The sequence below is a fragment of the Neopelma chrysocephalum genome, unplaced genomic scaffold (assembly GCF_003984885.1).
Source record: "Neopelma chrysocephalum unplaced genomic scaffold, ASM398488v2 Primary Assembly neopelma1_169, whole genome shotgun sequence".
In the NCBI taxonomy this organism is placed as follows: Eukaryota; Metazoa; Chordata; class Aves; order Passeriformes; family Pipridae; genus Neopelma; species Neopelma chrysocephalum.
Window position 1 is genome coordinate 81924 of NW_020897831.1, and position 15091 is coordinate 97014.

The window sequence follows — 15091 nt, forward strand, 5'->3', positions numbered from 1 at the left end:
GGAGTCGAGGGGTCGGTCGGTCGTGGATGGACAGGGGGGGTCGGGGGTTCGGTCCCGGGTAGACGGAGGGGTCGAGGGATCGGTCCTGGATGGACGGGATGGTCCGGGGTCGGTCCCGGGTGGACGAAGGGATCGAGAGAAGGGTGGGGGAGAGTCGGGGGGGGCGATCCCGGCCGGGCGGGGAGGTCCGTCCCGGATGGACGAGGGGGTCGAGGGAAGGGGGAAGGAGGTCGGTCCCGCACGAACCGGGGGGGATCGGGGAAAGGTGAGGAGGGTCAGGGGTTCATCCCGGATGTAGGAGAGGATCAGGCGGGTGGTCGGTCCCAGATGGCCGGGGAAGGGAGAGAAAAGTCGGGGGATCCGTCCCGGCTGGACGGGAGGGGCGGAGGATGCGGGATAAGGGTTGAAGGGGAGTCGGGGGGTCGGTCCCGGATGGATGCGGTGGCAGGGGTCGGGATGGTCCGGGGTCGGTTCAGGGTGGACGAAGGGATCGAAGGGTCGCTCCCGAAGGGATGGAGGAGGGTGAGAGGGTTTGGGGAGGTCAGTCCCGGATGGACGGGATGGTCTGGGGTCGGTGCAGGGTGGACGAAGGGATCGAGGGGTCGCTCCCTAATGGATGGAGGAAGGGTGAGAGGGTTTGGGGAGGTCGGTCCCGGATGGACGGGGCAGTCGGGGCGTTCGTCCCGAATGGACGGGGGGGGGTGAAAGGAAAAGGGTGTGTTTTTTGGGGGGCTGTAGCAGGGGTCTGTTTTGGGGGTGTGCTGTGAGTCCCGGCGTGGCGGGGGTGTGAGGGTGGGGTGTGAAGGTGCCGCAGTGTGTGCGGGGTCAGGCTTGTGTGGAGAGAGGGAAGGGAGGACGGGCTGTTCACAGAACTGTGGAATATCCCAGGGCTGGAAGGGATCCACAGGATCATGGGGCAGATCCTGCAGGCTCTGGAAGGAGCTTTGCCAGGAGGGATTTGTGTGCAGGGCTGAGCCGGGGGGTGCCAGAGGAGCACTGGCTGCCAAAAGTGGGAGGGTGGGCACGTTTTGGGGGGGCAGAGACAGTGGGTGCATTGGGAAGAGGCGACTGTGCAGCGTGGGCAGGTTTGGATACTGGGGAGGAACTTGTGTCAGCTGGGCAGGGCGGATTTGGGGAAAAGCCTCAATGAGGTGAGGGCAGGGAGCTCTGCACGGATGGAGGAAGAGCAGGTTGCCACAAAAAGGTCAATTTTCAGGACCTTTATTGACAGGAGGAGCCTGGGTTTGGTTTGTGGGCTGGGAGGTGAGGAATGCTGTGTGGCACATTCCAGGTGTGGGGCTGTAAAAAGGGGGTGACCGGCAGCTCGTGCTGAGTTTTGAGGAGCTGTGGAGACCTGCAGTGGGCTGAGTTTGGGAATACAGGTGTTCCTGTGCCCCTCCGTGGAAAACCTGTGTGTTTGTGGGAGGGAGTGCTGGGATTTGAATCCTAAAAACGGGACTGAGGGAGATGAACATTGCCATGAAGAAGCCAAAGAACTGGAGCTGCCATGACCGTTTTGTGCCCTGGGTGATAGAATATACAGGAGAGGATTTGTTTACGGGGAAACCTGATTTTGGAATGAACTTTGGGAAGGCCGTAGAGGAATTTTTGGGGGGTGGAGGGTGTTTTAGCTTGTCCTGTTCTCCGAGGGCTGCCACGAGGGGCAGGGGTGTGATGTGGTGCCAAGGGCAGTGCGTCAGGAGGGCCGTGCTGGCAGCAGGACTGGTTGGGCACCGTGACAATTTTCCAGCAGAGAAGTGGTGAAGCAGTGACTGGGAGGGGAATTGAGAAGCTCACTGGGCAGTATTTATTCACTGGGCAGTATTTATTCACAGGCACATTGGCAGCCCCAGTCACAAGCCAGGCTCCTCCTGCTCGGATTCTGTGGTGGGAAGCGATTCCCTCTGCTGCTGCTGCTGCTGCTGCCCTTGGAGTGTCTTCTCCCCACTTTTCTGGCTCTGTGTGAGGCAGGCGGGTCGCTGCCCTTGGAATTGCTCCAGGCAGACCAGGTTGGACTGAGAGCAGCCTCTCTGCAGAGCCCAGGATGAGTTCCATGCTGACCTCGGCCATCCGGAGCCTCCCCGTGTCCTCAGCCTGGGCTGCCGGGGCCTGTGAGTATCCTGGGCTTCGGAAAAGGCTCGAACTTGGGGGGTCCCAAAGCTCCAGGTTTAGTGTTGGCTCTGGAAGGGAGGCTTGGACCTGAACCTCTGTTCTGTTCTCACCTTAAAAAAGCTGCTGACAGTGGTTTTTTTTCTGAATACCTGACTACATTGTTGCTGTGTCTGTCCCTTCCCACACCAGCTGGGGGAGGAATTTCCTCTTAACAGATCCAATGAACTGTGTCCAGTTTCTGAGCAGTGTAAACCAGCCAGTACCCCGCAGGTATTGGTTGTAATTGGTTACAGTGTAAGGACACCCCACTGTCTTACAGTGATGGGATTTGGTTTTTTAACCCCTTCCTGTGGAAACCAGAAATGTTTCTGATGCTTTTTTTTTCCTTCTTTGTTTTCCAGTTGCTCGGTCGCTCAGCTGCTCCTCACAGCTCCAAGCCACAGGTAAGGGGAAAACACCAGGAATCCCAGAGGGTCTGTGCTGGACAAGGCTGTTTTGGAAGCTGCCTCCCTTTTCCAGAGTCTTGTTTCATCTTAAATCTTGGAAATGGTGCAGAGTGCCTTAGTACAACTGCTCCTAAAAAGCTGCAAACAAGGAAAACTTGAGGCACATCCCTGTTTACAGCCCTCTCATCCTCTGAGTGCTCCTTGCTCACAGCAGCCTTTCCTGGCCTGCCTCTGGCTCCCAGCAGCCGTTCCCAGTTTGCATTGAATGATCCTGGATCATGGCACACCTTGTCTTGAACCTCTCCCATTAGGGAGAGATTTTCTTCCCATTAGGAAGAAATTCCTCCCCGGAAGAGTGGAATTCTGTGAGGTTGCCCAGAGAAGCTGTGGCTGCCCCTGGATCCCTGGAAGTGTCCAAGGCCAGGTTGGAGCAACCTGGGATAGTGGGAGGTGTCCCTGCCCAGAGCAGGGGTGGGACTGGATGGGCTTTAAGGTCCCTCCCCACACAAACCCTTCCATGATTTTAAGATCCCAGCTCAGCTGTCCTTCCTTCCCTGCCTTTCACTTATGCACCAGAAGGGGACAAGTTCTCCAGTTTTCTAGTAGTTTTTACAGGGTCTACATTAAACTTGCTGATCTTCTTGTCAACATCCCTCCTCTCCTTGCAGCCCAGCCCAAGACCAAGAAGACCTTGGGCAAGAGTGGAGTGAAGAATGTTGTGGTGGTGGAGGGCGTCCGCATCCCATTCCTGCAGTCCGGCACCTCGTGAGTATCAAATGGGAAGAAGGAGCATAAAACACCCCCTTTCTGTGGAAAATCGGGCTGCCTGTTCTTTTTAATGTGGTTATTCTTAGGCCTGAAGGCTCTGAAGTGGTGGTGGCTGAGGCTGCTGCAGTTACTGCAGCTCATCTAATGCAAAAATGGGGCTTGGAGAGGGTTGTCCTTGTATCTGAATTCTGGGAAGAACAAGGATTTATGCAGCGTGTCCAGAGGAACCTGGTGGTGAATCTGTAGCAGATAAAGCAACAAGTTTCACCAAACTAGCAGGGCAGGTGCCAAGAACCTGCTGTAGACTCTTCTCACTGGATTGTTACACCACCAAATTCGCAGCTGAACCAAGACTGGACCTGACCCTTGGTCAGGATGGAGAAGGGATTTATCCGGTCACTGCTCCTTTTCAGTGGGTTTAGTGCAGGGATTGTGTGCTGAGCTGGACACAGAGAGGCTGCACAGCCAGGGGGGTGAGTCAGGACAATCCCAGCACAAACACAGCCTGGGCAGGGAATGGATTGGGAGCAGTGCTGGGGAGAAGGACTTGGGGGTGTTGGTGGACGGGAGGTTGGGCAGGACCTGTCTGTGTGCTCTGGCCCCAGAACCCTCCGTGCCCTGGGCTGATCCCACAGCGTGGGAGGGGGGGATCCTGCCCCTCTGCCCCCTCAGCTGAGACCCCCCTGCAGAGCTGCCTCCAGCCCTGGGCAACAGCAGCACAAGGACGTGGAGCTGCTGCAGAGAGTCCAGAGGAGGCCCCGCAGATGCTGCCAGGGCTGGAGCCCCTCTGCTCTGGAGCCAGGCTGGGAGAGCTGGGGGTGCTCAGCTGGGGAAGAGAAGGATCCAGGGAGACCTTGGAGCCCCTTCCAGAGCCTAAAGGGGCTCCAGGAGAGCTGGAGAGGGACTGGGGACAAGGCATGGAGGGAGAGGACACAGGGAATGGCTTCCCACTGCCAGAGGGCAGGGAGAGATGGGAGATTGGGAAGGAATTCCTGGCTGGGAGGGTGGGGAGGCCCTGGCCCAGGTTGGCCAGAGAAGCTGTGGCTGCCCCTGGATCCCTGGAAGTGTCTCAGGCCAGGTTGGACGGGGCTTGGAGCAACCTGGGCTGGTGGAAGGTGTCCCTGCCTGTGGCAGGGGGTGGAACGGGATGAGCTTTAAGGTCCCTTCCCACCTAAATGAATCTGTGAAACGTTTGATCAGAAAGGCAGGGGAGCATTTCTGGTGCCTCCCCAGCTCTCTGCTGCTGCTCTGGGCTCCCAGCAGGACTCTGGGTTGGTCTCTGACACCTCTTAAGTTTCTGCCTCTCCTTCCCCTCCCAGGTACGCGGATCTGATGCCACACGACCTGGCAAGGGCAGCACTGCAGTAAGTGAACTGAACACTGGAAGGGCTCAGAAAACTTGTTCCACTGCTGGGGTTGCAGTGCTGGAAAGCCAAGGCTCTTCTCTTGTCTGTGTGACTTCACCTTTCCTGTGCCACCTCCACAGTGGCAGATGGCTTAAAGCACAGGGTTTTGCAACGGGCTTGTCCTGGTGCAAAGAGATGGTTGGTGTTGACAAATTTTAGTGAATTTAGTTCCTAACTGCAGCTTTCCAAACACAGAGATCAGAGCTGCTCTTGGGGCGTGCTTACAAGTGCTGGGAAAAACAATCTGGGCTAAACAATCTGGGAAAAACAATCTGGGCCACGCAGAGGAAACTCAGTAGCAACAAGGACATCGGGCTAATTCTGTCACCCTGCCTGTCCCTCTCGTTCTGCAGGGATTTGACAAAAGCTGCAGGTCATTAGCACTGGGTTTGTTTTGTTGGGAGTCAGAGCAAAGTGCTGTGGCTGCCCCTGGATCCCTGGAAGTGTCCAAGGCCAGGCTGGACGGGGCTTGGAGCAACCTGGGCTGGTGGGAGGTGTCCCTGCCCATGGCAGGGGGTGGCACTGGATGAGTTTAAGGTCCCTTCCCACCCAACCCAGTCTGGGATTTGATGATTCCATGAACCATTTCAGGGAGGGAGGAGGGTGTTTGGGCTGTAAAGTAGTCGCTTTCATGAACTTATGTCATGTTTTGTAGTGATATTATCACCGAGGTTGTTTGCAGCCCACACTCAGTCACACTCTCAAAGGGGGTTTGTCCTGAGCTGGGGGCAGAAGATGTGGCTCTGTCCTTGCCTTGTTCTCCAGCCAAGCTGGCAGGAAGAGGATGTTTGGGAGGTATTAAGTGATGTGATGCAAATTCCCTTTGTTTTGATCCTCTCCTCAGGGGCCTGCTGACCCGAACCAGCGTCCCAAAGGATGTTGTGGATTACATTGTTTATGGCACAGTTATCCAGGAGGTGAAAACCAGTAATGTTGCCAGAGAGGTGGGTTATGTGCAGCATTTCCCTGCGAGTCTGATTCTACAACTAGTCTGAAAATGACAAATACTTGCTAAAAATGAAATTCTTTGCATAGAGTTCATTTAAACGTGATTTCAGTCTGAAGTAGTTGTGCAGTATTGTCTGTTAAATAGCTGCATGGGATTATAAGGAAAATCATTCTGTGATCCTCTGACTCTGCCTCCTGTTGAAATCTGCCATAGTTTTCCTTGATCATAGTTTTTCATCATATTTTCATAGCTCATTTTAATGCTGTGAGGGCTCTGCTCGATTCTCCCCAGCAAGGGAAGCTTTTGTTGAGAACTGCTGATCACTCAGCTCTTAACCACCAGCTGGACTCCAATGCTGCCTTGCCCAAAGTCCTCAGAGTGTGCTGTGAGAGTTTGCTTTGTTGTGGTGTTTGTTTTTTCAGTTGGCAGATCAGACACGGGGTTGGGGTGACTGGAATTGGAGCGGCTTCGCTGCCCTTTGTTCCGGCAGCTGGGAAACAGCTCCTGAGCAGCTGATCCCCCGAGGTCCTGTGGCAGAGGCAGCGTGGCCCTGTGCTCACCTGGAGCCTCTGCTGCTGTTCTGTGCTCCTGGGATGAGCCCAGGATGGAGGCTGGGCTGGAAAGGCTCGGGAGGCACCGAGGCAGCTCCGGCCTCGTGAATGCAAATCCCGGCTTTTGGTCTCCCGCCAGTCAGATGGGGCTGGAGGGTAATTTTAGCCGGGGAACAACCGCTGAACTTTCAACCAGTTGGCCGTGCCCCAAGTGGGGAAGGTGTCTGGGAGCAGCTGTGGGCTGGTCAGATGAGTCACTGCTCTGCACTGAGATTTTTCTGCTCTCTGTGGAGCCGCAGCACCTCGTGCTGAGCCGTCCAAATCAGCCCTTCCACATGTTGCCCTCGCCAGTGAGGTGAAGCAGAGGTGGTGTCCAGTAGTTGGAGGCTCTTTTGATGCGTTGTTTTTTTTAAATGTGAGGTGTGTGGTTAGCTTGTCCCTGTTCTCACAGTGCAGCTGAGCCCTGGCACTGCCTCTGCTCCTGTTCCAGCCCGGGGAAGGGATGAGCTGCTGCAGTAATGAATGAAAACTCGATGGGGCTGTTTTCAGCTCCCCCTGTGCTGCTGGGCAGGAGGCAGCTCTGGCCCGTGGAGCAGAAGCTGTGGGTTTAACAGACACCCTTTGCTGTCTCAGGCTGCCCTGGGAGCGGGTTTCTCCGACAAAACTCCGGCCCACACCGTCACCATGGCCTGCATTTCCTCCAACCAGGCGATGACCACGGGTACGTGGGCTGGGGAGAACAAGCTGTGGGGTTGAGAAAGAGGCTGTAGAGGAATTTCCCAAGCTCTAACTTGCACTGCTTTTGAATATAAAAACTACTGGAATGGAGGGAAAGATGGGGGTGCTCAGCCTGGAGCAAAGGAGGCTCAGGGGGGACCTTCTGGCTCTGCAACCCCCTGACAGGAGGGGGGAGCCGGGGGGGGTCGGGCTCTGCTCCCAGGGAACAAGGGACAGGAGGAGAGGGAATGGCCTCCAGCTGTGCCAGGGGAGGCTCAGGTTGGACAGGAGGAGGAATTTGTTGCTGGAAAGGGTGGTCAGGCACTGGCAGGGGCTGCCCAGGGAGGTTTGGAGTGCCCAGCCCTGGAGGTGTCCCAGGAAGGCCTGGCCGTGGCACTCAGTGCTCTGGGCTGGGGGACAGGGTGGGCATCGGGCACAGGGGGGACTCCCTGGTCTTGAGGATCTTTTCCAACCCCAGTGATCCTGGGATTCTTTTAAAGTACAGCGTAAATTGTTCTCCCCCACTGCTGGGTGTGACAGAGAGCAGGGGAAGCTGCAGGACTGGTGTGATCACAAAGTGTCTGTTCAAGCACGTGTTGCACAACCCGGCCAGAGCCAGGGGCTGGGGGAGGAACTGGAGTGCAGTGACGTCTGAGGCTCTAGGGGATGAGGGTCCCTGCTCCCTGCAGCTCTCCCAGGAACCCCTCTCATCCCACAGGCGTGGGGATGATTGCAGCAGGACAGTGTGACGTGGTGGTGGCTGGAGGGGTCGAGCTCATGTCGGACGTTCCCATCCGGCACAGCAGGAAGATGAGGAAGACGATGCTGACCCTGAACAGGGCCAAGACCTTGGGCCAAAAGCTCTCCCTGATTTCCAAAATTCGCCCTGACTACTTTGCTCCTGAGGTATCTTTTCTTTTTTTCTTTTGTCTTTTTTTTCGGGCATTTAGATATTTGGCTGAGCTGTTTTAGGGGAAGGTGTGAACCAAGGTGGCTCAGGCAATTTTTTTAGAAGATTTAAGAAGGGTGAGGTGTCTGGGGCTCACTGTGATCCTTCTCTGTCCCCTGCTTTGGGTTAAATTGATTAATGCCTCTCACAGCATTTGGGACTCTGCTTTTTCTTCTCACACATTCAGCTTCAGAAAACCCAACTTAGTGCAAAACCTCCCTCTCCTTCTGCAACTCCTGGACAAACTGTGCTGAAGGTGACAGAAAGAGAAGGGTTTTTTTTCCATAAAGCTTATTCAAGGGTCCTAAAGAATCAGAAGAATTTTGGGGTCAGAAGAATTTTCCTGGATAATAGAAGTAAACCGCCTTAATATCAGAGGGGAATATCCTCAGTATATGAATGTGAGATCCCAAATCCACCCAAGATATGAAAATCACAGATTTAAATGCATCTAGGGATTTCCTGTGTGCTGCTGGAAGAGTTAAAACCGAAAAACTAAACCCTCTTGGCTCTGGTTTGGGACGAGGAGGTGCCTCACGAGGAGTTTTAAGGTCCCGGGGTGCGTTGTTTCAGCCGAACCCAAAAAGTCTGGTCCCCTTTTGTCGTGGATTCCCTGTTAAGCTCTGCTTGTTCAGCTGCTGCACAGTGAGCAGTGAGCAGCAGCCTGGACCTCATTTTTTTTTCCCTAAAATCTTGGGAAGTGGTGGTTCCTCTGACGCGTTCGACCCGGTCACTCCCGGTCTGGTCGTTGTATGTTAATTGTGTAGTTCTGAACCAACAGGGGAAAAAGTAAAGCCACTCCTGAGCTCTGGCTGCTGCCCGGGGGTGGTTTTGGCCGTGCTGACCTTGCCTCCCTGGCTGCAGCTCCCGGCTGTGGCTGAGTTCTCCACCAGTGAGACCATGGGGCACTCTGCCGACCGCCTGGCCGCCGCCTTCGGCGTGTCCCGCCTGGAGCAGGACGAGTATGCCCTGAGATCCCACACGCTGGCCAAGAAGGCCCAGGACGAGGGGCTGCTGCTGGATGTGGTGCCCTTCAAAGTGCCAGGTAAGGGTGCACGTGTTCCACTGCCAGGAGGGCACACCCACGGAGCTCTGGGAGGGTTTATTTTACCCTCTGACTGTCCCCGGAAAACCACGGGCAGAGCGGCGGGTTTGGGAATGGGAGTGTCTGGATATGGAAGCACAGGATCCCAGATTGGTTTGGGTGGGAAAGAACCATAAAGCCCATCCTGTCCCACCCCCTGCCATGGGTGGGGACACCTCCCACCAGCCCAGGTTGCTCCAAGCCCTGTCCATCCTGGCCTTGGACACTTCCAGGGATCCAGGGGCAGCCACAGCTTCTCTGGGCAACCTGTGCCAGGGCCTCCCCACCCTCCCAGGGAGGAATTTCTTCCCAATATCCCATCCAATCCTTCCCCCTGTCATATTTTTACATATCTACTTTTGTCTTGCCCACCCCATACCTCAGCTGACGTGGTGACAGAGCAAGGAAAGGCAGATATTGGTTGGGCCAGGAATCCCCCTGCTCCTCCAGCCAGGCAAGAGAACCCACCCTCACACCCCAGAGTATTAATGTGTTAATACTGAATATTAACAACAGGCAGAAAGCCTTATAAAATCCTGGTCTGGTAACTCAGGAAGGGCTGGAATGTGGCAGGCTGCAGCTCACCAGGCCTCACACTCATTGCTGGGAGGTGAAACAGTTTGGGGAGAGTATTTAAACTGTCCTTTCCATGGCCTTTCCTGGAGTCTCCCTCATCTCCCAGCCCATGTGGACACACTGTGGTGCAACACCTGTTCATTGGGGGCAGTTAATATCCTGGAAGATTTTCCATGTAGATCCACAGTTCCGTGTGCTCTTCACTGTAAAACTGGTCCTTTTTGTTAACAGGTTTATTTAGCAGTTGGCACAGTTGAAGATGGATATGTTTGGTTCTTCCCAGAGCTCTTAATTCCTCAAATTACTAAATTTGAGGAATGAAATTAAATAAATAATTACTCAGCACATAAATGTGAACTGATTTAGACCCAGTTCTCCATTTAGGCTTTTTAACCTAAATTTAAGTTCTTTTATCAACTGTGGTAGTTCTGCCTTGCAGTAAATAATTTCAGCACTTTATTTTTGCTGTCTTCAGAGAAAAAGCAAGGTACCTTCAGTTTTAAAGGTTTTTAGCCAAGTAAAATATCCTGATGCCACAAACTGATTTTCCCTTTTTTCCCCCTTCCCGCTTGTCATAAAAAGCACAATTTTCTGATTTTTTTTCTCCCTCGGGAATCCTGATGTGAAAATTCATGTATACTTTGTGATTTTGATAGTTTAAAATGCTTTTTGTCCTCACCAGGCAAAGACACAGTGACCAAGGACAACGGGATCCGTCCCTCCTCCATGGAGCAGATGGGGAAGCTGAAGCCAGCCTTTGTCAAGCCCTATGGAACTGTGACAGCAGCCAACTCCTCCTTCCTGGTAATTTCTGTTCCCATCACTGCCAGCCAGAGGGCAACACTGTCCACTCCATCCTCCCATAGGCAGGTAGCTCAAGCTGGTGAAACCTGGGAATGAGCATTCCCCTTTTTGTGTCCCTGCTTCCAGATTTGCCAGGCATAACTCAGAGCTCAGTTATAATCTGGTGAACCTGGGGACTGGATTGTTTCATTCTGAAATCAATAACTGAAGCTTTGAGTTCTCTTACCTGTTTGCTCTTCTGTAGCTGCCTCGTGAGGGTTTGTCCTTCTCAGGCACATGCAGGAATGCTGTCCCGGGATGGGATTGATCGTGGGATACTTCTAGAAGTCAGCAGCTTCAGTCTGAACTTCATGGGAGCCCAGAATGGTTTGGGTTGGGAGGGACATGAGAGATCATCCCATTCCACCCCCTGCCATGGGCAGGGACACCTTCCACTAGCCCAGGTTACTCCAGCCTGGCCTTGGACACTTCCAGGGATCCAGGGGCAGCCGCAGCTTCCCTGGGCAACCTGTGCCAGGGCCTCCTTGCCCTCCCAGGGAAGGATTCCTTCCCAATCTCCCTCTGGCAGTGGGGAAGCCCTTCCCTGTGTCCTGCTGGCCCCGCTGTGTGCAGGGTTGTGCTGCTCCCCCAGCCCTGACCCGGCTTCTCCCGCCCGTTGCAGACGGACGGAGCGTCGGCGATCCTGCTCATGTCCGAGGAGAAGGCCCTGGCCATGGGGTACAAACCCAAGGCCTACCTGAGGTAAGAGGGGGGCTGCTCCACGTGGCCTCTGGTTCCCTGCTCTGGCTCCCTGCTCTGGCTCCCTGCCCCTCTCCCTGTCCCTGACAGCCTCTTCTCCCGCGCAGGGACTTCGTGTACGTGTCCCAGGACCCCAAGGACCAGCTGCTGCTGGGGTAGGTGGTGCTGGGGACCACTGGGAAGTGTCCTGTCAGACACTGCGTCCCCTCAGGCCTTCCCACCCTGCTGGGGTGCGAGGTGGGGTCAGGAGGGGAGGAGGGGGAGCAGCTGGGGCAGGAACCCCCACCCTGGGTTGGAGGGGACACCTCGGCACCCTGGGAGTGACAGGGGTTGTGTCCCAGTGGGAGTGGGATGGGCAGAGCTGTGCCATGAACCCTGCAGAGAAACGATGTCACTGTGGCTGTGACAGGGGGGCAGAGCTGTGCCATGGACCCTTCAGAGGAGGGATGTCACTGTGGCTGTGATGGGTGGGCAGAGCTGTGCCAGGAACCTGGCAGAGAAGGGATGTCACTGTGGCTGTGATTGGTGGGCAGAGCTGTGCCATGGACCCTCAGAGAAGGGATGTAGCTGTGGCTGTGATGGGAGGGCAGAGCTGTGCCAGGAACCTGGCAGAGGAGGGATGTAGCTGTGGCTGTGACAGGGGGGCAGAGCCATGAGGAGACATTCAGGCGAGGCCTGTGTGTACTCCCTGTCCTCCAGCCCCACATATGCCACCCCCAAAGTGCTGGAGAAGGCCGGGCTGACCCTCAACGACATCGACGTGTTCGAGTTCCACGAGGCCTTTGCTGTAAGTGCCCTGAGTCTGGAGTTCCATCTGCTTGCAGGGGGGGGAAAGCTCTGGTTGAGACCTCGCTTGAATGTCACCAGGAGTGATCCCAAATTTATGTCTAACAGAACCATTGTGTGTTTTAACTCTGTAACATTTTTACATGGACACAGTCCGTGCTAAGAGTGGCTTGAAGTCACCAAAGGAATGCAGATCCTTCTAAAACAACGTGCAAAAAAGGTCATTTTACTTTCCCAAGACCTTTGGGGGAAAAAACAACTTCTGCACATCATCTACTGACGGGGCTGGGATACAGAATCATGGAAAGGTTTGGGTGGGAAGGGACCTTAAAGCTCACACAGTTCCCACCCCCTGCCATGGGCAGGGACACCTCCCACTAGCCCAGGTTGCTCCAAGCCCCATCCAACCCGGCCTTGGACACTTCCAGGGATCCAGGGGCAGCCACAGCTTCTCTGGGCAACCTGTGCCAGGGCCTTCCTACCCTCCCAGTCAGGAATTCCTTCCCAATATCCCCTCTATCCCTGCTTTCTGTCAGTTTGAAGCCCTTCCCCTGTGTCCTGTCACTCCAGGCTCTGGTGAATGGTCCCTCTCTATCTTTCCTGTCGGCTCCTCCAGGCACTGGAAGGCCACAGTTATGTCTCCCAAGAGCCTTCTCTTCTCCAGGCTGGACAGTCCCAGTTCTCTCAGCCTTTCCTCACTGCAGAGGGGCTCCATCCCCCTGACCACCTTGGTGGCCCCCCTCTGGACAGTGTGTTGCCATATTTGTTAATTGGCTTGTTAATTGGCCTGGCTCTGTTCCTAGTGACCCTCGAGCTGATATTTATTAGCAGGGCTGATCCTGTGAAGTGTTTTTAGCTGGCTGTGCTTGTTTGGTGGCTGTAGCTCCTCTCAGGTGCTGTCACTGGCTGGAGGCTTCCCCCAAAGTCTGACATTGTCCTTGTTAACATCACCCTCCCCTCCCTTGCAGGGTCAGATCCTGGCTAACCTGAAAGCCATGGATTCAGACTGGTTTGCACAGAACTACATGGGCAGGAAGTCGAAGGTAAGGCTCAGTCAGGACATTCTCACAGTCCCAGAATGGTTTGGGCCAAGGCCTGTCCAGCCTGGCCTTGGACACTTCCAGGGATCCAGGGGCAGCCACAGCTTCTCTGCCCAACCTGGGCCAGGACCTCCCCACCCTCCCAGGGAAGAATTCCTTCCCAGTCTCCCACCTCTCCCTGCCCTCTGGCAGTGGGAACCCATTCCCTGTGTCCTGTCCCTCCATCCCTTGTCCCCAGTCCCTCTCCAGCTCTCCTGGAGCCCCTTTAGGCTCTGCAAGGGGCTCCAAGGTCTCCCTGGATCCTTCTCTTCTCCAGCTGAGCACCCCCAGCTCTCCCAGCCTGGATCCAGAGCTTTCTCCAGCCCTGGCAGCATCTGCGGGGCCTCCTGTGGACCCACTTTTCTCTCCAGTTCAGTTTAACTGTGGGATGACTGGAATCCCTCCTGGCACTGCCCAGCTGGGCTCTGGCTCTGTCCTGCCAGGGGGAGTGATGTTCCCTGATGTTCCCTGAGCTCTGGGTTAGCAAATCCCAGCATGAGCATTTTCTCTGGGATTAGGTCGAGGGATCCCCTCCCAGCCAGGTGACTCATGTCCCTCCCTGTCCCCGCAGGTCGGAGCCCCTCCCCTGGACAAGTTCAACACCTGGGGGGGGTCCCTGTCGCTGGGACACCCCTTCGGGGCCACCGGCTGCCGCCTGGTCATCACTGCTGCCCACAGGCTGAAGAAGGAGGGGGGTCAGTTCGGCCTGGTGGCCGCCTGTGCCGCGGGGGGACAGGTAATGGTGCCGTGCTGGGGCACTGATCCCGCGGGAGAGGGGCGGGGATTGCGTGGCCGGTCCTGCTGGGGCTGTGGAATCCGTGGAATCCGGGGCTGTGGAATCCTCGAGGGCACGGGGTGGTCACAACTCCCTGGGCACATCTGGCTGTCCCCCCCGTCACCACCCAGGGCTGGCCCTTGTTCCCTGGGAGCAGAGCCCGACACCCCCCCGGCTCCCCCCTCCTCTCAGGGGGTTGCAGAGCCAGAAGGTCCCTCCTGATCCCTCTTTTCTCTGGGATGAGCCCCCCCAGCTTCCTCAGATATTCCTGCTGCTCCAGCCCCTTCCCAGCTCCCTTCCCTTCCCTGCACACGCTCCAGCCCCTCCCTGTGTCTCCTGTCTGAGGTCCCAGAGCTGCCCCAGCACTGGAGGTGCCCCAGCAGTGCCAGCACAGGGAGGGCACTGCCCTGGCCCTGCTGCCCCAGCAGTGCTGGCACAGCCCCGGGGCCATTGGCCTCGTGCCCCCCTGGGCACAGCCGGGATCGTGTCCAGCCTGTGACTCCCCTTCCCGGTGCTGTGGCTGGGAGCCCTGGGCCGTGTCTGTAATGATGAGTCTTTTCTCTCATAATTAATCATTCCTTTGATGTTCTCCCTCTCTCCCCTTCCAGGGCCACGCGATGATCGTGGAGCTTTACCCCCAGTAAAGGGGCCCCGGCCCCGGGAGCGGCGCCCGTCCCGTGCCCGGCGATGCCACCTCGATGCACTAACAAATCCTACACCCCCTCCTCCTCCTCCTCCGAGGGGGGCTTTGTGGCCTTTATCAATCCCTTTTAGCTGCTCAGCCAGTGATTTGTATCTGATGAACGCGCTCTATTCCGCTTCCAGCAGAGGAACAGCCAACGTGGCTCGGAGTCTCTGCGGGCTCCTCGTAACCCGTCTGCTCCCCCTGGGAACTCCTCGGGATTTCTCCCAGTGGGGGAACAAAAATGATTGCAAAGCTCTGTACGGAGAACTGAGTTTGGAGACAGGGAGAACGTGAAGCACTGGCGGTGGTTGGGCTGAGGGGGGTGAATGCTGTGGGCAGGAGCAGCTGTTGGGGGCAGTGGGGTCAGTCCCAGGGGCTGAGCTGGGCTCTGAGGGGGCAGTTTTTGCTGCACGACGTCCAAAGGCTGTTGGAATGAGCAAATTGCATCTGACAAATGAATGTCACCGAGGTAACAACCACAATAAATCAGGACAAAACACACGGAATGGCTGTTTTCTTTCCCTCCCCTCCCCTGAAATGCCTTGAGGATTGTTCCTGTGGGGGGGGGGGGGCTGTGAACTGCCACCAGGTGTTTGCTCTTCAAAATCATGGAATCACACACCGGTTTGGGTTGGAAGGGACTTTTAAAGGTCATCTAATCCACCC

The 15091-nt window shown here is 55.9% G+C and overlaps 1 protein-coding gene across 1 annotated transcript in view; it reads left to right on the plus strand.

Annotated features, from left to right (window-relative positions):
- HADHB (hydroxyacyl-CoA dehydrogenase trifunctional multienzyme complex subunit beta) overlaps positions 1-14931 on the plus strand; it is a 15335-nt gene extending 404 nt beyond the window's left edge. Inside the window, exons 2-16 of the mRNA XM_027701831.1 lie at positions 1836-2111; positions 2514-2555; positions 3227-3323; positions 4646-4690; positions 5577-5676; positions 6866-6953; positions 7668-7855; positions 8763-8943; positions 10241-10362; positions 11024-11103; positions 11208-11255; positions 11800-11887; positions 12855-12929; positions 13537-13701; positions 14349-14931. Of these exons, the coding sequence (XP_027557632.1) occupies positions 2045-2111; positions 2514-2555; positions 3227-3323; positions 4646-4690; positions 5577-5676; positions 6866-6953; positions 7668-7855; positions 8763-8943; positions 10241-10362; positions 11024-11103; positions 11208-11255; positions 11800-11887; positions 12855-12929; positions 13537-13701; positions 14349-14384 (1422 nt within the window). The 5' untranslated portion in view covers positions 1836-2044 and the 3' untranslated portion in view covers positions 14385-14931. The remainder of the gene's footprint in view (positions 1-1835; positions 2112-2513; positions 2556-3226; positions 3324-4645; positions 4691-5576; positions 5677-6865; positions 6954-7667; positions 7856-8762; positions 8944-10240; positions 10363-11023; positions 11104-11207; positions 11256-11799; positions 11888-12854; positions 12930-13536; positions 13702-14348) is intronic.
- The last annotated feature ends 160 nt before the right edge of the window (positions 14932-15091 follow it).